General features: G+C 31.0%; 1 protein-coding gene across 1 annotated transcript in view; it reads right to left on the bottom strand.

The window, feature by feature from the left end:
• LOC126739193 (homeobox protein caupolican) overlaps positions 1 to 24,005 on the bottom strand; it is a 104,438-nt gene that overhangs the window by 55,865 nt on the left and 24,568 nt on the right. The window contains exons 2-3 of the mRNA XM_050444756.1: positions 20,029 to 20,233; positions 14,344 to 14,459 (exon numbers count right to left, since the gene is read on the bottom strand). Coding sequence (XP_050300713.1) covers positions 14,344 to 14,459; positions 20,029 to 20,233 — 321 coding nt within the window. The remainder of the gene's footprint in view (positions 1 to 14,343; positions 14,460 to 20,028; positions 20,234 to 24,005) is intronic.

Here is a 24,005-nt window from a genome sequence, read left to right as displayed (position 1 = left end):
AAGATCCAGAATTGAATAATAAATTATTCCGATGATACACCAGAGTTTTTTTTTTAAAGTTTGACGAAAATTCATGGATTTTCTGAAAACCGAGTGAAGATCTGGAAACCGAAAAAAAACTTTTTTTTCCTTCTTTATAAACTGAAACATCTGTTCCTTACATAATCTACTTTAAACAGCATAAGTTTATGTTTTTTCGACCCAATATAAAATAATAAAATTAATTAATTAATAAATTATCCCCAGCTACATAATATTAATTAATTTTACTCAACTAAACCACAATATACTCATTTTTTTATAATGCCTATAGCTTTCTTTTATACAATACATGTGTTTTTTGCTCAAGTGTCGGATCCCATGCGGTCGTTTCTCTGTTAATTTTTTCAAATTTATTCTTATTCATATTCAAATGTTGCGTGTTCGAGACCGCGTATATGGTTAGAAAGGTTCACTTGTTTCCTTGGTTTTCTTTGATCACCAGTAATGGACTTACCATGTAAGGGAGAAAATACAGAGGCACACTTTCCGTAAGAATTTAATTCTGTCTTTTTTATTTTAGATATTGATGTTACGCACTTTTTTATATTAAAAATAATTTCAATTTATTATTTCATTGCTATTTTTTTAACTTTTTATTTTTGTAAAAGTCTTTTAAACTATTTTATGTTTCACTCAGGTACATGACTTCCACTTTCGTTTTTAAACAACTATTTCCTTTAAAGAACATTACAGTCATGTCTTAATGTTTTTAGGAAGTATAACACGAATTTCAGTAGTTGACGTCATTATTAATTTCACTACTTGTCCTTTTTTTAGGCAATGAAGTACATAAGATAATGCAAATTTTACACACCCAATCTAACTTTATTATGTTAGTAAGACTCTTTTCTTGACATTAATAAATAAGAATTTATTTAAACTGCAATTTCAAGTACTTTAGGAAATATCTGTAAATGCCTGGAAGAGGTAAAAAGTTATTTTAAATTCTTCAATAAAGTAAAAAATATTCCTAACTGTCTGAAAAAAGTAACAAATAACGTCAAAGCAATACAAGAAATGAACAAATTCTGGTTAAGTCAAAAATGAAAAATGAATACAAAAAAATCATTAACTGTCTAAAAGTATTTGCGTTTATTTCAGGGAATTTTAAGTACACAAAGTACCTGGAAGTAGTGGACAAATTATTTTAGTTCACTGTATAAACGAGTTACGACAAACTGCAGCACTTTTTATACTCAATATATGGATTAACACCCAGTAAACTATAAAGGAAAAATATTTTTAAAAAAACTAGATATTTGGATGGGGTGGAGACAAACTGCACTACTGGCTGTCCTTCGTAGAAATAAAAGCTGTTTATAAAAACTTGTAATCCTTTAGCGAGAAAACTACCAAGCAAAAACTTCTTACTAGAAAAAGATAATTGGTTCGAGTTCTGACAAACTGCACGATTTTCTGTCTTTAATTCGTATTTTAATTGCCAGTACGATTCTAATTAATTGGCGAATCTTCAGCTATAAAATTAACAAAAAATTAAAATTTTATGAACACAAGGTGGTTGGGTTGGGACAAAATGCACCACTAACTGTCCCCAATACGAGTATTAACTAAATAGTAATTGACTAAATATTTTTATATATTTAAATATTTGACGAATTTCACAGCTGTTTTTGAAGCAGTTGACGTCATTTTTGGTTTCACTTATTGATTTCTTTTCAGGCATTAAAAAACATTTCTAAATTTTTAAGTCAATAAAGCACATAAGATGGTGCAGATTGTCCACACCCACTCTAACCTTCTTATGTTAGTAGGACGCTTTTCTCGAAAGAAATAATTATTTCAACTGCAATTCCAAGCATTTTGGGAAATACATATAAGTGCTTGGAAGAGCTAAACAATTATTTTAAATATATAAATAAAATAAAGTTAAAAATATCGTCAACTACCTAGAAAAAGTAACAAATTCTGGCTAAGTCAAAAATGAAAAATAAATACAAAAAATCATTAACTGCCTGGAAATATTTGCCTTTATTCTAGGGAGTTCGAAGTAAGGAAGAACTGAATAACTAAACAAATTATTTCAGTTCCCTGTATGAACGGGTTGGGATAAACTATACCAATTTCTATCCTCAATATACAGGGTGACCACGGTAATTTTGGCAAAAATTATAGGGTAGGTAGGGGCTCCATAGGCAAGTATTTTGAGCATAGGAACCAATGTCCGGAAAAGCCCTCATTCGGAGATGAGGCTGTTTTAAAATTGGACCCTTCGCGGCAGGTGGGTAGGCAACCCAACGTACACGAAAAGTTTTTTTTAAGTTTTCTGAATACCATGTATTTTTTTTGTCAATGACAACGATAAATTTTTGAGGGAAACTTCAACCTGACTGACAGGAAAAAAAATCTGTTTCTTGCACGTTTGTATAAGAAAAAGTAGACGATGAACCGGCTAACTTTCCACTAAATGTTGTGTATGTGCATCTAGTTTAAGAGCTACAGGCAGCAATGCATTGGCGGCTCAGCGCTTGTACGCTCAGCGATTTCCACAGCGTGACCAGGTACACCGCAGCGTGTTTGTAAATGTCGACCGCACACTACGGGAAACGGGATCATTTCAAGTAAGTCTTGTTCTTTAAAAGTATTTTTTTTGTATAAATTTATTGTAAGTCCTTCATACGGGACTGTTAATTAGGTACAGCAGGAGCGAGGACGACTGCGTCTAGCACGTGATGGACTTGAAAATGCTGTAATGGCACGTATTGCCGACAATCCCCAAAATAGCATTCGTCAGGTCGCTTCCGAAGTGGGTTGCAGCCACGGGACGGTATGGAATATCTTTCACAACAACAATTTACACCCATTTAAATTGAAGAAAGTTCAACTTCTCTTTCCTGACGGTTCCCCTCGGCGCCTTCACTACTGCCAGTGGTTAAACCAACGCATTGGGGAAAATCCTGATTTCCTGCGGTACGTTTGTTCCACCGACGAAAAGGGCTTTTCTAGAGAAGGTATGTTCAACGCCCACAATAACCACTTCTAATCGGAAGAGAACCCACATGCATGTCCGAGGATATCAAAAGAAGTTTTTTGTTAATGTTTGGGCCAGCATTATCGGCGACCACTTGCTTGGTCCATACGTTCTACCCGCCGGCTTGAATGCAGAAAATTATTTGATATTTCTCCAAGGCCAGTTACAGGAATATTTTGAAGATTTGCCCCTACAGATTATTAATAACATGTGGTGGCAGCACGATGGTTGTCCTGCGCACTGGCCAAGGCCGATCCGGGACTATTTAGATGAAATTTTTCCCAATCATTGGATAGGACGTGGGGGTCCTATAGCGTAGCCACCGAGGTCTCCTTCGTTTTTTCGCTCTCCTTCCTGTTTTGGCTCGAATGCGAACTTCATGGCACCAACGGATCGATAAATGCATCCAGGAGAACGGGCAGCACTTCGAGCATCTGTTGTAGTGCCCCTGTCCATCACTTTGTTTTTGTTTTATTTTCTTCGTTTTATTTTAATCCTGTTAATTTAAGACTACTTTTACTTTAATAATTTTAGTTTTATGAGTTATCTCCGATATTTTTTGTGGAGAGCTTTATTGCAATTATTACATCTTTTTGTTTTTAAACTAAAGCGTTTAATTTGTGGCTCGTTTACGATAGGTTGCCAGGATTGCCTTATTGCTTTCCCATCTGGCGCAAAAATTTCAATTTTAAAACAACCGCTCAATTCACAACATTTCTGACAGATCCGACTAGTGCGGTCTGTGCGGATTACTGCGATTACTTCTTTAACCGCCAAATAGGCGATTTCAAAGTCAACCTGACATTTGACAAACTATACATGGTATTCAGAAAAAGTAAAAAAAAACTTTTCGTGTACGTTGGGTTGCCTACCCACCTGCCGCAAAGAGTCCAATTTTAAAACAGCCCCATCTCCGAATAAGGGGCTTTTCGGGTCATGGGTTCCTATGCTCAAAATACTTGCCTATGGCGTCCCTATCTACCCTACAATTTTTACCAAAGTTACCGTGGTCACCCTTATATGCATTAACTCCTAGTTGACTAAAAAGGAAAACTATGTTCACAAAAACTAGATATTTGGGTTGGGTGTAGACAAACTGCACTACTGGCTACCCTTCAAAGGAGACCTAGAAAATTCTAATTTAACTTGCGATCCTTTAGCCAGAAAAATATCAAACAAAAACTTTTTACTAGAACAAGTTTGGGTTGCGACAAACTGTACTACTTAATTTTTTTAATTTATGTCTTTACTTCCAGTAAAATTCTAATAAATTTGAGATCTCTCAGCTCCAAAATTATAAAAAAAAAAACTTACGAACACAAGATGGTTGGGTTAGGACAAACTGCGCCACTAGCTGTCCTCAATATGACTATTAACTGTATAGTAATTGAATAAATATTTTTCTACATTTGAATATTTTACTAATTTCACAGCTGTTTTCAAAGCAGTTAATTTTTGGTTTTACTTAGTGATTTTTTTTAGGCATTTGAAGACATTTTTATGTTTTTCGGGCAATGAAATACATAGGATCATGCAGATTGTCCACATCAACTCTAACCTTCTCATATTTGTAAGTCGCTTTTCTTGGCTAAATAAATATCAAGTTACTTCAACTGCAATTTCAAGCATTTTGGAAAATACATATAAATGCCTGGAAGAGGTAAACAATTATTCTAAATGCTTCAATAAACTAAAAAAAATATTGTCAATTATGTGGAAAAAGCACCAAATTACGTCAAAACACTACAAGAAATAAACAAATTCTGGTTATGCTAAAAATTTAAATAAATAGAAAAAAAAACTCAATCAACTACCTGAAAATATTTCCTTTTATTCCAGGGAGTACGCAGTACACAAGATACATATAAGAAGTACAAAAATAATTTTATTTCCTCTGTACGAACGATTTGAGACAAACTGCACAATCTTCTATTCAATAAATAATTTATTTTACAAAACTAGATATTTGGGTTGGATACAGATAAACTGCACTATTAGCTGTCCTTCATAGAAGGCCTATAAAATTCTAATTAATTTGCGATCCTTCAAATACAAAATTACCAAAAAAAATACGACCACAAGGTGGTTGGGTTGGGACAAACTGCACTACTAGCTGTCGTCAATATAAGTATTAATTATATAGTAATTGACCAAATAATTTTATATATTCGAATATTTAAGGAATTTTACAAATGTTTTTGAAAGAGTTGACTTAATTTTGAGTTTCACTTATTGATTTTTTTTCAGGCATTTAGAGACCTTTCTAAGCTTACTAGGCAATGAAGTACACAAGATAGTGTAGATTGTCTACACCCACTGTAATTTTATTATGTTACTAAGACGCTTTTCTTAGCAGAAATAAATAAGAAATTATTAGAACTATAATTCCGAACACTTTAGCTTATACCTGTAAGTGCACGGAAGAGGAAAACAATTGTTTTGCAAGCATGAATTAAATAAAGTGAAAAATATTGTTAATAACTTGAAAAAAAAAACAAATTTCTTTAAAGCACTACAAAATATAAAGAAATTCTGGTTAAGTCAAAAATGAGAAAAACTATAAAAAAACTGATAAAAACTAGATATTTAGGTCGGGAGCAGACAAACTGCACTACTGGCTATCCTTCATAGGAGACCTATAACATTTTAATTTCATTTACGATCCTTTACCCAGAAAACTATTAAGTAAAAACTTTTAACTAGAGAAGGATAACTGGTTTGGGTTGTGACAAACTACACTACTTTCTACTTTTAATTTATGTCTTAACTCTCAGTAAGATTCTTATTATATTGCGATCTTTTAGCGGCAAAATTATTAAAAAATAAATAAAAAATTTAAAACACAAGATTTTTGGATTGGGACAAATTGTACCACTAGCTATCCAAAGCACTATAACATATAAACAAATTCTGGTTAAGTCAAAAACGAAAAATAAATACAAAAAATCAGGAACTGCCTGGAAAGATTTGCCTTTATTCCAGGGAGTTCTAAGTAAAGGAAATATCTGGAAAAATGAAAAAAATATGTAACTTTCCTTTATGAATGGGTTGGGACAAACTGCACCAATTTCTATTCTCCATATATATGCATTACCATCCAGTAGACTAAAAAGGAAAAATATTTTTAAAGAAACTAGATATTTGAGTTGGGTGTAGGCAAACTGCGCTACTGGCTGTCCTTCATAGGAGGCCTACAAAATTTTAATTCAACTTGCGATCATTTAGTCAAGCAAAAGCTTCTTACTAAAAAAGGATAATTGGTTTGGCTTGTGATAAACTGCACTACTTTCTGTTTTTAATTCGTGTCTCAACTCCTAGTAAGAATCTAATTAATTTACGTGCTACGTGTTGATAAATCACTTTAAAACTTATAAAATAACTATCTTAAACCTGATTTTAGATATAAGATAAAAAATAGCAAGAATTGCTTGGAAGAAATAGGAAATTACTTCAGTTACCTGAAAAAAATATTGGTTATCACCAAATGCCTGGAAAAGAAAATAGAAGAGTATAATTGCATGTGAGAAATAATCAAAGAGCTGCCTGTCTAAGTCAACTGATTTTCCAAAAATTGCCTTAACTATCTGAGAAAATTGGAAATTCGTAAAATAACACAGAAAATTTACACCAATAAAAAAGTATTAATTCATGTCGTTGGTTGCTTGTAAATATTTATTAAAAAAACCGCCTAAATTTAACTGATTTCTAGAAGAAATACTAAGTGGTTACGAATATCTTTAAAAAAATTGACCTTAATTGCCTGTACAAAATAAAGAAATAATTAAAAAATAGGAATGCCTATTGTAAGAAAAATGAAAAAAACAATCATAATAACTGTTAAAAAAACAAAAATGCCTGAAAAAATTACGAAGAATATGTAAAAATCACCTATGTGAACCAAGAAATTATGTCAACTTCTTTTAAATCGCTCAAAAAGAAATAACTTAAAGAGAGCTTTAGCACTTTCCACTGCAGGCTGTCCTTTGCGTTACATGAATCTATCTAAAACAATATTATTAATGGCAATTTCAAGGTAAGCAGAATTTATCATTGCGATACACTGGCTGCCTCCAGATTTTTTTTTTATCATCAAAAGGTCAATAACAAAGAACCTTCTTTTTTTTTTTAAAGAAACTTGATCTCTTAATATTTTCTCTTGAATGATTGAAAGCAGATTTATAACAAAAACATCTCAATGCTCTTAAACAAAGCAATTAAAACCCATTGTAGGCAATTAACTAATTGTCTAGCATGTTTAATTAAAATACAGTAGTCGAGAATCGTTAGAGACACCTCCGTTTACACGATACTTCCATTGTTCTCCTTCAAAAAAAAAACCGTAGGTCAGTTAAGAGAAATATAATATTTAGATTTTTCTTACGGTTTTAATATTTAAATGCGACTATTGTTTCAGTTCTCATTACTAGTATGTTAGAAAAATGGAAGTAGGTAGGTTTCACAGGTACGGATTAGGTATATATGTTAAAATAATAAAATAATTAAATTAGGATGATTTAAACCTAAGACTGTTTTAGGCTTTAATGCTCTATGCTATAGAGGCAAAGTTCAAAGTTCTAAAGCTTTAGGTTGAGTTAGTAAGGAAAAACAAATAAGGAGTGATTTTAACCATTAGCTCTTTAATATGTGATGGTTTTAGCATGGAAGAATAATAAAAAATCTAACTACAAAACTTTTCTGGAAGAAATTAAATTTGCTGTCTAGAAAATTGCTCAATAGGATTTTAAGTGCCTGGAAAAATTTTATTACAATTTCCTGGATGAGACTGAAAATGGCCTTAACTGCCTAACTAATGTGCCTTAAGAATTTCCAAAAAATTGTTTAAATACTGCTTAGAATAAAAAATAATTTAATTTCCTTAAAAAAAACCAAAGCTATATAACTTTAAATACCTGAAAGCAATGATAATAAAGACACTATAAATGCCTTGAAAAATTAGGAAATAGATGACTTTTCGAAAATTTTGAGAAACAGTAATAATGCTTCTAGATAATATTAAAAAAAGCTTTAAATATTACCTGAATTAAGAAATTACAGTTTAAGGAGATTTCTTAGCAAAGGAAAGAGAGGAGGTAACAAAGACCACACTAGGCTTGTTCCTAAAAATTAGGTTAAAGTTAGATCATTTAGATGAAACAACTGGTAATTTTTTTTGATGCAAGGATTGGCATTCCGCCACTGAATTAGGCATCTAAGCATAAAATTTGTTTCATGCATGCGAAACAGTGAAACCAAGAAAAAAGTGATGCAACGAAATCTCAAAAAGGCAAAAATTGATCAAATACTTGTCAGAATGGCATAGAGTAAGAATTTTTCGAAATTTCCTAATAGAAACGTTCAAAGGTTTTTTTAGAGCGTTTCGTTTTTAACATTTTACCATTAGATTATTCTGACGAAAATAGACTTTTGTTCATTTCTGAGTTCTGTTAACCAGGCAATGGCACAAATCCAAAAAAATTATTAAGAACTGCCGGAAAATTTTGAAAAATGCCTTAAATACTTAAGAGTCCTGCCTGGAATAAGAAATAAATTTACTTTTTTGAAAAATTACATCTAACTCCAGTGAGTGAGCTCTTAAGTTGCAAGCGCTATTTTATATTTCGGTCAAGAGCATTATTGTCTTTAAAATCCTTATAGCCTTGCAATTTATTAGTTTTAAAACTTCTAAGGGAAAGCCATTTACTAACACAAGATAATTGAAATAGGTTGGGACAAACTGCACAACTTTCACTCACAGTAAGGTTCTAGTTTTCTTGTGGTCATTTGGCCATAAACGATCAAGATGGTGAATCGGGTTAGGACAAACTGCACTGCTGTCTCACTCCATTGTTTATAAAATCTCATTTGCATAAAAATATTTGTTACCTTGCTCCCGAATTTTATAATCCCTTTCTGATGTAAAACGCCAAATTAATAAAAAAATTGTAAAAACAGGTATATTTAAATTATTTACTCTTTTACACCGTGATAAGCTAGATTCGCCTTTGGTTTTGATAGTCCTGCTTATACGGCTTTTGTTCTGGTCTCTATTCTACTTTTTTCCTTTGTATTAATTGTATTTGAGTAAAATTTAATTATTTTTCCTTATTTTTGTTAAAAATATAGGTAAATAGTATATTGCTGTGCAAATGTTAAAATATTTGGTAGGGTCTTAAACACAGAGTATGCTACCTTACATAAGAACCTTATTAATATTATTAGCATAACAATATTGTAGAAAGAAATGTATAAATATAAAATAAATTTGTAAAAAAAAAACACCTAATAACACTAATTAATTTGCGATTCTTCAGCATCAAAATTATGAAGAAAACATTTTTTACTACTAGAAGATAGTTGAGATAGATAGGGACAAACTGCACTACTCGCTGTTATTAATATAAGTATCTGCCTATAATTTATTTAAAAAAATTTACCTTGATACAACATAGTTAGTTGGGCTGGGACAAACTGCATAACTTCCTTTTTTTTTTCCTAAGGTTCTAATTAACTTGTGATACTACTGCCATACACCACATATTTGGGCTAAGTCGGGTTAGGGTAAACTGCACTACTGACTGTCCTTAATATAAGTAATAGCTGCTTATAACGAAAGCTACCAATTTCAAATAGCATAAGATAATTAGGTTGGATTGGGACAAACTGCACTATCTATTGCCTGTCTTCAAAATGAGTAATAACTTTTAAAATTCTAGTTTACCTTCCGATACTTTAGCATGAGAACTACCTAGGAAAAACTTTTTATTTGCATAGGATAATTGGCTTGGGTTAGGACAAATTGCACAACTTAATTCCAAGTAAGATTGTAATTCTTCAGCATCAAAATTATAAAGCAAAAGTTTATAACAACCACAAGATAGTTGCAAAACTTCCTATTGTCAATAGATACGTTAAGTACCAGTAAGATTCTAACTAACTTGTGATACTGTACCCATATACTATCATTTTACAAACAAAAGATAATTGGGTTTAGTCTGGACCAAGCTGCACTACTTGTTGTCCGTAATAAGAATAATAACTGCCTATCAAATTCTAACTTAACTTGCAATGCTTTGACATGAAAAACTTTTAGCTAGCATAGGTTAATTGGATTGATTTGGAATAAACTGCTGCCTGTCTTAATATAAGCAACTATTTTAAATTCTTATTTAACTCGAAAACCTAGCAAGGAAACACGTTTAACTAGCAAGGTTGGGTCAGGACAAATTGCACAATTTTTTATTTCGAATGCATGTCTTAAATTCGATTAAAATTCTAATTTACTTGCCATTTTTTAGCATCAAAATTATCAAGTAAAAACTTTTTATAAACAGATGGTTGGATTAAGCTTATCTAGTAATTCCATAAGGTAAAGTAAGATAAGGAAAGACTTATTTCTCTCAAGACCTCAAACACGAAGAAATATAAAATTATTTATTGATTTTAATTAATTAAAATTATTAACTAAAATGGACTATACAATTCTTCACTAAAATACAGAGATTACTAGGTTCTAACCCAAATAAAGTTTTAGAAAGTATTTATTCTGCCAGGCAGTTGAAAAATTTTCCAGCTAACATAAATTACCCAGTTCTAATCAAAAGTCTGGGACTATTTTCCTATTTTTGTTCAGTTGACTTTGTTCTACTAGGTGACTTAGAGTATTAGGTTACCTACTCAACTGTCTAGACTAATATTTTTATTTCTTTCAGGCAGTTGATGGTATTATACCAGCTGATATAGAGTTTATAGCGAAACAGATTCTAACTCAATTGCTCGTAAGAGTATTTTAATTTCGTCCAGGCAGTTGAGTGCATTTTAATAGCTCATAGAAAAATATCAAGAAAAAATGGGATTTTTAATTAAGTAGGGTTTTTAAAAAGCAGGTTACAAAAAGCATCTTTGACCTTTAAAGTCCTCAGATCTCAAAAATAAATAAGAGAAATTTCATGAAACAATAAGCATCATATTCAGGAAAGCATTCTCGACAAATGTTGTTAAGTGTCCCAGGCAATCCTAGTCTTAGTTTTAGAGATATGAAGGTTTTGATTCTGTGGGTTGCATAAAGCATGTCTGTTCTTTAAATAGACCTCCCATTTTAAGGTCTAAAATCAAATCCTAGGTCTCAAGATCCCTATTTAACCGAAAAATACTGTTATTTCTTTCGAACAATTGAGACCCGCTGACGAGTGCACTAATGACTATTGTCAAAATGCTGATCAAATGCTTGGGCTCAGACGAACAGTACAGCTTCCTTTCATTATGTATTAATGTTAGGCGTTCATTACCAGAAAGATTGTAATTAACTTTTTGATCCTTTAGCATCAAACTTATTAAGGAAAAACTTTATATAAAGGCAAGATAGTTGGGTTCTGACAAATTACATTACTGTCTTAAAATGAGTAAAAGCTGCTTAAAATATTCTAATTTAACTTGCGATGCTTTAGCACGAAATCTGCCAAAGAAAAACCTTTGACTAGCATAAAATAGTTGGGTTGGAATAAGACAATTTGCACTAAGGTAAAAAGTTATTTCTCTCAAGACCTTCAACCCAAATAACTAGCTATTATGAACTATAAAATTATTCAATAAAAAAAAAGAGTATTACAGTGTAACGCAACTGTCTAGAAGTATGTTCTTTCTAAACAGTTGACATTGTTCTATCAGCTGACTTAGAGCATCGTGTTCTTACTGGACAAATATTTTTATTTCTTTCAAGCAGTTGAGTGCATTCCAGTAGCTCATAGAAGAATATCAGATCCCCAATCAACTGTCTAAGAGAATCTAGTTTTATTTCTTGCAAACAGTTGAAATCAGCTGACATAGTAGAACATCGGGGTCTAACTTCAATAATTGTCTGGAAAAATATTTTTATTTGATCTACGGAATTGAGTGTATTTCACCAGGTCACAAAAGAATATCAAAGAAAAAGGGGGTTTTTGATGAAGTGGGTTGCAAAGATCATGTTTGAACTTTAAAGTCCTGGATCTCAGAAAAATGAAACAACAAGCATGATATTCAGCAAAGCATTCTCTACAATTGCTGTTGAGGGTCCCAGGTAATCTAAGCTATAATTTTAAAAGTATTAAGGTTTTTGGTCTAGTGAGTTGCAAACAGCATGTTTGATCTTTTCTAGTTAGTGGTTCAAAATTTTGGGTTCAGTGGGTTGCAAAAAGCATATTTTTTCTTTAAACTGACTTCTCACTTTAAGGTCTAAGATTAGATCCTAGGTATAAGAAATCCAACAAATGAGTAAAAACTGCCCATAAAATTTTGATTTACGTTAAAAAATAATTATTTTCATAATACAACATATTTCGTTAGGCGGGGACAAACTGCACAGCTCCCTTTCATCGCATATTGATGTTATGCGTTAATTTCCAGTAAGTTTGTTATTAACTTTTGATACCTTTAGCATAACAATTATCAAAGAAAAACTTTTTACCAATACAGGATAGTTGGGTTCGGACAAACTGCATTACTGTATCAATATTAGTAAAAACTGCCTGTATAATTTTAACTTAACTTGCGATGCTCTAGCAGGAAAACTAACAAGAAAAAACTTTTTATTAGAAAAGAATAATAGGGTTGGGTTAAAAAAACTGGACTACTTTCTGTTTTTAATATGTGTCTTGTAACTCTCACTAACAACTTTTTACTAGCATAGGATAATTGGGTTGGGGTCAGACAAACTGCACCACTAATAAGCAGTTTACGTGCGTATTAACTTATGAGCTATCAAGGAAATATATGACGGCTGAATTGGGCTAGGACAAACTCAATCTTCTGCCCTGAAATTCCTTAATGGTTTAGCATTTAACAAAAATTGCAAAATGCATTATACTTAATTGTTATCTTGCGATCCTTTAACAAAAAAACTACATGAAAGCTATCATGGAAAACTTTTTCCTAACTTTATATTCTCGATATCTGCATTAACTCGCAGTAAAATTCTAAGTAACTTGTGATCCTTCAGTCACAAGACTACCAAGCAAAAAGTTTCACGAATGCAAGATAGTTGGCTACGGACAAACTGAACTACTGGCTGTTCTCAATACGAGTCTTAATTGCATTTAATTTACGATCTTTTAGCATGAAAACGTTTTACTCGCAAAGTATAATTAAGTTGGATTGAGATAAACTGCACCACTTACTATCATGTACAAATTAAATTATTATAGAAGGTGCAAAACAGTTTGTACCATCTAGTTTAACCATCAGAATAAGAAAGTTTATTCTGCCAAAGGGTTAGTAAAAATTAACTTAACTTAATGGCTATTCCCCAAGGAATATTTCCAAAAAGCTTCAGAGTGAATCATCTTCTCTAAATCTTATGAAATTTCTCTTAAAGGATTAATATTCCTATGAACTTAACTATCGGAAATTTTGTTGGGATTCTTTTGACCTTTAATTGTTTCATCATCAGCAACTGCAGCCAATATTTAATCACCTTATATAAAGAAAAAAATCAGAGGGTCTAAGAGAGAACTAATCTGAAGAAAGATCTTTGTGGGCTCAATTAATATACATTAAAAACAATGTTGGGCTCAGGCCAAAAACCTGTATAGTACCCAACATAAATCTTGAGTGCAGATTAAAAAAAAATGCCAGGCCGCTATATTAAAGTCAAAAATAAGTAAATTAATTTAGGCGGCCCCTCTGTAGAAGTGTAATGTTGGCCTGAAAAGTCAAAGTCTCCAAAAGACATAGTCAAACTAATTGATGTTTAATCAGTTATTGTACTATTTGCATTTTTAGTTGCCAATAGTTTATATGTGTATTAACTTCTTGTGAAATTTTAATTAGAACTTATGAGCCTATAAACAATCAAAGAAACACGTGATGGCTGAGTTGAGTCGGGGCAAACCGCACTATTGTCTGCCCTGAATAAGAATATTTATTCCTTTAGCACTTAACAAGTTCACTTTTTAACAACATTCCGTAAAAAATGGCAAAAGCATTGATACCATTAATAATATTTCTAATGCAATAAATAGCAGACTAAGACTCTCTACTACCGCCACTAAATTGCCCCGGCTATCTAAAAGATATATTATTACTTTGTAGCAAACGTGCTACCAGACTCGTATATCTGTCATTTTAATGACAACTTTTATTATCTATAAACTGCTGTTAGCGATACCCGCACTTTATTGAATGTAAGTGCTTTTTAAGTAACACCATTTGAAAATGTTTTACAATTATTATTGTTGTTTTCATTGATAACGGCACGACTGTTTTAATAGTTACGTAAATGCTTTTAAGGTAATACTCTACTATAGTATTTATAATGGTTCATTATAGTTATAACTTACCGTTGAGGTGTAAAATGGGGCTTGGTCAGCCCCTAGGGCCGGAAAGTAAGCGGCCATACCTTCGGGGTAAGGGGCACTATACATACTTAGGGCTGGTAAGCCAGCTACTCCAGCACCTGAAACAATTGATCAAGAAAATAATTATGCAACTATATTACTAAAAAAAACGATAAATAATTATTATATATCCTTTCAATCTTGAAGAATTTATTTTTTTTTCGACTAATTACTTGAGGGTTGGTTGGTCTCGAGAAATAATGAATAAAAAAGTGAGGAAATACAGGATGGAAGCAAGAGAAGGGGAGATTTAATAAGAAAATTTATGAAGTTTGCATGAAAAACATTTTTAAAAATGCAAAGATTTTACGTTAAATGCGGTCTTTTGTCAAATTTTGTCACTTTAGTGAACGAAGTCACCAGTCTAAAGACCGAGCAAGTTAATTTGTCTTATTCTGTGAAATTTTGTTGTGATAAAATTGACGACTTTAATGCTTATCTAGAAAATTTCCATAGAGTTTAAGACAGTTATAGACATAAAACAAAGTCCAGAAGAACTGTACTCATGAGCATACCGAAATAGAGTTTCTGAATCAACAGCTGCCCAACAATATAGAGTGGAAATTATAGGAATTCATAAAATGTTATAAAAAAATTTCCCTTACATTCAATATTTCTGTAAATAATAATGATATTGTTACACGTCACCGTGTTGCTCGTTTTTTACAAATTCACTCTAGAATCACTCAACTAAAAAGTATTATTGTCAAGTTTAGTTCTCCTATTTTGAGAAACCAGTCTCTTATTGCTGCTTAAGCACGTAGAAATCCAGGCTAAAGCACAAAAGACTCGTAGTTTGGACAGGATGCAACTATTTTTGTGAATGAGCACTTATCACCAATTTATAAGATGCTTTTCAAAAAATCCCGCGATATCTGACAAACATCTAAATATAAATTCTGTTGAATTTAAGAATTAAGAATATTTATTAAAAAGGATGACACAGCTTGGCCTGTTCATATTCAAAATGAAGGTATCTTATCTAAACTTTATGAAAAGTGATTTTTTTACTATGAAAATACTAGAGAGCTAAGAACTAAGATCTGCTGCCTTCTATTAATCCATATGACTCTCATTGCATAACTCACTGAAGTGCTCATATTTGAACTGTTTCTGCCCATCTATAACGTTTTTCCGGCTTGATAGAGATCCATTGGTGGGTGATAGGATGATGGCGAAGTAGTGATTACTATTCGTAATGTTTTTTTACAAATTGTTTGTCTGTCTAAATGGTGTGATACTAGTTGTGTAATAGATGTCTTATGGGTCATGTGATGTTGGAAGTATATAGAAAACTTATTATTAAAGTTGTAAATATTCCGCCTCATGCTACCATAACTAAATAAATTGCTTTTTGTACTTAAACAGAAAATATTATTGCCAAACTTCAAAAAAATAGCTTGACGTTAAAGAAACGGCTTCAAATGCCTGAAAGAAATAAAACCTCGCTTTCTATGCCAGGAATTATGAAGAAATAGTTTCAAGTCCCTGGAATTCATAGGAAACCTCCAAGAATTGAGTTCAAATAAATTTTTTCATTAATTGTAGGCTCTTTAAGTAATTTCCCTCTTATTACAAGCATTTGGATTAAATTTCTGACTAGTTTCATGGAATTAAAGTTACTTCTTATTTCTTTCAAATATATTAGATCTTTTAATCGAAATTTTTAACAATTGCATATAGTTTAAGTATTTCTTCTTTTATTCCAGGCATTTCATAAAATTTCTAATTTATTCCAGGCAAGTGATACCATTTTCGACTTCGATGAACGACTTCAACTATCTGGAAGAAATTGTAGATAGCTTTAACAACCTGGAATTAAAATAACAAATTATTTCAAATGCCTGAAGGAAATGTGGCATGACTTCGTATGCCTGGAATTATTGAAAAATGATTTGTAAAGTGCCTGGAATTCATAAAAAAATAATTGAGCTTAAATTAATTTTTCGTTAATTGTAGGTCCTTTAAGTTTATTTCTTTCTTATTGCAGGCATTTGGATTAAATTCCAGGGAGTCAAAGTCAAAGTCACTTGAAACCATCTAATCGAATTTCTTAACAGTTGCATATAAGTAAAGTTTTTATTAACTTATTCCAATAATTTGACGTATTTTCTTATGTATTTCAGGCAACTGACTTATTCGAGTTGTTGAAAGAACTTTACTTATTTGTTTACTTATTCGAGTCGTTGAAAGAATTCTGCACCGAATGAAGTCTCACATACGAATGAAGACTCCACCTGCCTGAAAGAAATTGTAAATGGCTATAACAGCCTGGAATTTATAAGAAATAGTTTTAAGTGCCTGAAATTCATAGGAAACTTTAAAGACTTGGGTTTTATTGAAATTTCTCATTAATTTTAAGCTCTTTTAGTAACTTCTCCTTTATTACAGGCAATTTAAATAAATTTGTGACTAATTCTAGAGAGTTAATGACAATTCATCCTTTTCCCTTATTTTTAATATATCATGGTTTAATTTTATTAATAGTACCTGGATAATCTGCAAATAGCGTTTTTTACGAGGAATTTATAAAAAACATTAAAATTTAATTTAAATAAGATATTAGAATTTAATTTAAATAATATTTCTTATTAGTTTTAGGCTCTTTAGGCAATTTCTCTGTTATTACGGGCATTTAGATAAAACTTCTGACTATTCGAAGGACTTAAAGTTACTTTATATTTCTTTTAGACATTTTCAACCTTCTAAATAAATTTCGTAATAACTGCATATAGTAGAAGTTTTTATTAAATAATTCCATTTCTCACTTATTCCAGATATTCAAGTAATGACTTACATTGCCTGGAAGAGGTAGTAGGTTAGATAGGCTGAAACAATCTGGAATTAAAATAAGAAAGTACTTCAAATACCTTAAAGTAATAAAACATGGCTTTGTATCCTGGAATTAATCAGAAATTATTTCAAGTATCTGGAATTTATAGAAAACGAGACAAAGATATGAGTTTAAATAAAATTTTCCTTAAGTTTGGACAAGAGATTTTTTTCTACCTAATATCAACCGCATTCAAAACCATAATAGAAACAAACTGCTGTCTTGATCCCATTGGTCAGCATTTTGTCAATTTTGTAACTTGTAATAAACTTATACAGTTTAATTCTGTCAAAAATCAAAGAACTAAGATTCTGGACCTAGTACTGTTCCTGCCGCATAAAATTTAGATAAATAAGTGTATTATTTTACTTGTAACTAAGGACCTTTATCACATGCCAATAGACATCACAATAAACCTGAATTTAGTCAGAAATCTTGTTGTGAATGTAATTCTTATGAGAAAATACAATTTTAATAAGCTGATTATACCACCATAAATAATAGATTGCTAAATAACATTCGAAAATGTATGTAAACGAATCGAAGTATCCATTATGCTTTTTAAGAAGAATCAATTATTTCTTATATTAGCAGAATAAAGGCTTTATCTCAACTAGCCTTAATTAAAGATCCTGGTCCTGGCGGACTCCTTGCCTTATCTTTAGAACTATATCCAAACTTTAATCGACGCCTTTTTATCATATATAATAGATGTATTTTGATAGGCACACATACTTACTCTAAAACTTGAAAAATTGCTGAAATCGCTCCAGTACAAAAATCTGTCGAAAAAATAAATATTTGCAATTACAGATCCATATCGTTTGAACTGCTTATTTTCAAACAGCTTTTCTTTGACATTAAAGTTACAATTGATCATAATCAATATGGCTTTTTAAAAAGCTGTTCGGTTAGAAACATTTTTACAGATTCGTGTCAGAAATCCTACTTTTTTCAAAAATTATCTTACAATGTAGTCTGCATGGGCTTGGAAATTTAGGTGAGCATCTAAAATCACTCCTAGATACTTAATCTCTTTTTTAATATAAAATTTTGTCCCCATTCACAATAATCCGCACATGTCAAAATTTAGACTTGTCTGTAATTAAGCTTAATTTATTTATACAGAGCTATTCGAATAAATTACAAAGATCACCACTCATGTTTGCTTGCATCTGATGTAGGTTCCTTCCTATTATATACAAAATAGTGTCATCTGCAAATAAACTCATTTTACACTTTTTTATTGCATGTACCATATCGTTGATATAAAGAATGAACAATAGTCCACCTAAGACTGTTCCATGGGGAACAGCATATGCAACATTAAGAATTTTTGACATAACATTTTTATATTTTACGCATTGGGCCCTATTACACAAATAGCATTTTAACCAGTTTTAAACACTGCCCTTAAATCCTAACTGTTTCAACTTATTAATCAAAATATCTAGATCCATAGTTTCAAAGGCTCTTCTAAAATCTAGGAAAACCGTCAAAACTATTTCACTAGTATCAATGGTCCTAAGAAAATTATTATTCAAACCAACAATAACGGACTCAGATGAGTGAGAGTCCCGAAAACCTGATTGATTTGGTGTTATCAATTTATTCTTAGTGTAAAAATCAAGAAGCTCCTCCTTTGCTGCACATGATTCTAGCAATTTTTCATAAATGGGTACTGTGTTTATTGGTCGAAACTGATCGTGATTTTTTTGTGTTTGACACCTTGGGAACAGGAATTACTGTTGATAACTTCCATGATTCAGGAAAGATGCGAGTACTAAGAGATGTATTAATCACATCTAAGAGACGATCACCAATACTATAGGCGACATCACATAGAACCTGTTTCGATATTCGAATCTTACCACCTCCTACGTTTTTTAAACTTTTAAGAATTCTTTTAATTTTTGCCATGAATATTATTTCAAATTTAGAAAAAAACTTTATTGTCGTTGAAAATTCCCAAATTAAGAGCTATAACTGTTGCTGGGTGTGGAATTAATGGCATAAGATCTAAAGACATGGATTTTACATCAGGAGTACCTCAAGACCCACATCTCGATCCCTTACTCCTAAATAATTTTTTAAAACACGTGGAAGAACATCCAGTTGCAAAACGACTTAAATATATTTTTTGATTATATTACAGCAATAATAGGCTCTTTATTAATTTAGATAAATGCCATCAAAAAAAAATTCAAGAAAAAGTGTTAAGCTACCTTAACATATCCTGCATCTCTTGAACTCTAAACTTAAATGTGTTAATACTATCATAGATCTAAGTGTGACCCTTGCTAGCAAATTACCATCTAGAAATAATTTGTCTAGCTATATTCTAAGAGCTATAAAAAAATAGAATTTATTATTTGATTAAAACCCTCTGTAGGTTTTACCAAAGCTTCTCCGTTATTAACATTGTATAATTCCTGAGTTAGACTCATATTAAAGTATGACACTATTAATTGGACTCCTTTTTTTCAAGTATATATAACATGGATAGAGACTTTACAAAGACAGTTTATACATTTTCTTTATACATTTTTGTACATGCAATAATAATGTGAAATTTAGTATGCCCGCTAATTTTTAGTTTTCCAAGATCGCAAGCAAACATTCATCGCTTATTCGTTCTACCGCTTTTGTTAGTTTAGGTAAGTACTTTCTAGACTATTAATCCTAAGACTATTTTTCCTTGTATATGCCATTCAGCAATTGGACAACTGCGCCTGTCTGTTAATAGAGAAGTAAATAGAGAAATAAATAATGGTTATATATATTATAAAACTTACCAGCTAATCGTTGGTATCCAAGTAATTCGTACTGGCAAGAACAAACGGTCTGGCCGGTAATCGGGTCGGTGAAAATGGGACGTCCGGTATCGCAACACCGTTGCGCAGACGCGGGCGGTGTGCCGGCGGCGGTCGGGGCCGATGACGTCACGGCCATGCCGCTGGGTGGTGGGGATGTCTGTGACGGGCCAGACGAAACCGCGCTCTGGAAAGGAAAATCAGTTTTTTTTTTAGAAAAAATCCATAAAACAACGAGATTGGTTAGTGTAAAATTAATGTATTTCAAGGAGATTCGCTACCAGTTTTATTAATCTTTTTTAAAACCTTAAAATCACTGCTGTAATAAATATCATTAAATTTCTAAAAAAATATTATTTTCTATGTAGTTATGCAAAAAAAACCTCAAAAATCACTTTTGTAATAAATATTTTAAACTTGAAAGCCTTTAAGATAAACAATTAATTCTTACTAATTCGATGTTGCTGAATACTAAAAATCACTGCTAAGATCACGATTTTTTTGATGGGCGAAGAAGTACTAAATATTATTACGAATTTTACGTTATTGAATCCTAAAAATCCCTACTGTGTAAATTTTTTAAAATTGTAATATAACCAAGTAAATTAAAACAAGAACAATTTGCTTTAAAATTTCCATGCTGAAAAACCTTAGAAATCACAACAAAGATAAATACTTCATTATTGCGAATACTTACAAGAGAAAACAGATTTTTCAGAAATTCAACTGATCTCACTTATTTCTTCAAATTATTAACGGAACAAATATTTTTTATTCATGTGAACATATAAGAACATTAACAATAAAAACAAGTTGAAAATCACTGTTAGGATTATAACATTATCATTTTTCCAAGCTCTCATAAAAAAGAAAAAGTAATTTAATAAGAATGTTAAGGTTCTACGTGGGTTAACTAGAAAAACATTAATGTAATAAGTATTTTTGAGGTTTTTTAAATTAATAACTCACTTTTAAGTTTTGCACGATATAAAACCTCATTATTAAATACCGAGATCAATATTTTAGTCAATAATAAAAGATCATTAATTGGAACAATGTTTCCACTAGTTTCGCGCTGAAAATACTTAAAATCACTGTTAAGATTAATATTTAGATAGGCGAGAAGAATACTTTATGTTTTCGTAAAACTTCTTATTTATGAGCTTTATCACATCAAAGTCATGATAAATATTTAATTATATACAAGTCATTAAGAGTTGAAAATAGAAATATCTTCTTGACAAGTTCTGTGCCGAAACCTCCTTAAAAATTACTCTTGAGAATAATACTTAAATGTCTTCACACCGGTAAGAGAAAAATCGTAAACTTATTTTGAGTAGATGAATCAACAAAATGACGAGATCAATATTTGTGTTTGTGTAGTCCAATAGGCAAAAAAATATTTTTTTACAGTTATAAAAAATAAAAAAATCTACAATCGTACATTTTTCGTAATTCAACACTACAAAATCACTGACAATATTTTATTATTTTCAAGTTAATAAGTTAACAGACACAATGAAATTACTTTTGAAATAAATATTCTTGTTTGCTTGTAAGTCTTACATACGTGTAAAAGGTTCTCATCTATAACCTTTAAGAAATCACTGCCAAGATATATATTTTGTTATACCCAAGTTAATAGAAACAACTTAAGTTTATGTTTCATGCCGGAAATCACTGTTGAGATTAGTTTTTATTAAACGGACTGAGAAGGGAAAAAACCCAGACCTATTCTTAGTGAGTGAACCAATAAAATCACAGATGAGTTCAACATACTTTTCTACAGGGTTCATGCCAAAAAACTTCATATTGCATGTCAAAATATTGAAATATTTGAACATGCCTATAAGAAAAAAAATCGTTCTTTCCGATTTCCGTTTAAATCATCATAGAGATTAATATTAATAAATCAACATGAATAATTGTTAAAAGGCCGATACTATAAATTTAAATATAAAAAAAGAAATAATTTCTACACTAGAGAATTAGGAAATCTAATTTATAATAAACGAGATCCAAGGAATATAACATAAATGCAACAAAAATAAAATTGGCATCTAATACATCGAAAATTAAAGAGCCAGAACTTAAAAATCTATATCCTTTAAAAAAAATTTGAGTCAAAAAATATTTGGCATCCAATATACCAAGAGTTTTAAAATCCATACTATTCGTTTAAATACTCGTAATGTTAAAAAACACGATAAGTTTGAAGTCCATAGAAATAGAAAATCCAATAAATAGAAAATGAAATTCTAAAGTAGAATAAAGATGAAAAATTGTCTTGGCACTCAAGTCAAGAGTCAAATATAATAAATTTGTAGTTAGTAGAAAGGGAACTTAAAGAAAAGTCTTGGAATCCAATAAGTGAGGAATACAAAAGTCAAGGCATAAGAAATATGCATAATTTGTTAGTAATCGTAATTCTTTTACAAATATAAAAGAATCTAACAAAGAATAATGTAAGAAGTCTAGACAAAATTAATAAAAGAATAATTTCTTGAACTAAAAAATACTAATACAAAAAAAAAATTAAAAGAAATAGTGATGGTAGAGTTCTTCTAAAGAAACTCTAGAAACTAATCTAAAGAATTAAAGACAAACAAATTCCTCTTAAAAGATTGCCTGAGGACATAAATCCTAAAATATTGCTTAACTAACATCCCAGGATTTAACTGGATAAGACTTAATTCTTATAAGAGTTGTATCATCTGCAAAATACCTTAGCTCTCAAAGGCCCAGAAGTCCTTACCCAAGCCACTCATACCAAACCATCATACAATACCAGTTCGACCAAATCCGGTTATTCCCATACAACCAAAAATCCTAAACAAATCATATTTTATTCCTTTTTCTTCCACCCGACTATATACACATATACATACATCTGTCAACTTAGGTTACAGTTGTGTAAATCTCCTAATACCTTCGGCAAACAAAATCGCCGGGTTCTCACTTATATGCTTTTGATGCGTTTAATAGGCTTACGTGGCGCAAACAAAAGGTGGCGGACCGATTTAGTATAGGGACCACCCTTATGTGCCCCAGGGGTGGAAGGTAATTCGAGTATAATGGTGTCGGTTTTTATGGAATTTATAAATGGGTCGTTTCGTGGGGTGGGGAGGTATTGGTCGGGTGAGGTGTAAATATTAAGGGTGTACTTTAGTGTGTCTTTTTGCGGTAATTATTAATTTTTAAGAGTTTATTCAGGATTCGTGGTGGAATCGCTAAAATAGTGGTTTTTATTGAATTTCTTGAAATCACAAAAATATTTATCACAGTAGTGATTTTATTGGATTTTTTGCCTTATTAACTTAGAAACAAAAAAATATTGATCTTGTTAGTAATTTTGTAGTTATCTTTTACAATTGACCATTCATAAGTAAAAAACATTAACTCTATAAAAATTAATTCGTTTGAAAGGGAATTAAGAGAAAAATCATATTTCAAAAACCACAAAAATTAATAGAAAATTTTTAAATGAAAGATTTTTTTGCATTTTTTATTTACTAGACTTGGCTTTTTAATTATTTTTTTTGTAAGAAACCTCTTTCACTACAAAAATACGTTTATTACCTTTGTCGCCAAGGAACTAACTCATTATGAAAAAAGAAAGCTTTTCTTATTTATATTCAAACCTATTCCGAGTGTCACTCTCAACTTTGTATAGGAGCAAATTGAAAATTATATATTAAGTCCCAAGATTTTACTGGATACTGAAGACTTATCAAACCTTTCAAATTTTCTAAAATATATAACCTGAGATTATTTTCGCCTATTACTGTAGACGAGAAAAATATTTCATTCCAAAAATGGGCTATCAATCTTATTAATTGTATAGATACTTGTGCATAACTTAAATGGATATAGTTTTCTTATCTGTTAATCCATAGACAATTTATTATTTTGTTATTAAATAGTTTTTCTAGATCTTTTATTTGTTTTTCCTAATTGTT

This window comes from Anthonomus grandis, chromosome 8 (genome assembly GCF_022605725.1).
Source record: "Anthonomus grandis grandis chromosome 8, icAntGran1.3, whole genome shotgun sequence".
Lineage (NCBI taxonomy): Eukaryota > Metazoa > Arthropoda > Insecta > Coleoptera > Curculionidae > Anthonomus > Anthonomus grandis.
The sequence above is the reverse complement of the archived record's forward strand: the minus strand, read 5'-3'. Positions and strand labels throughout refer to the sequence as shown.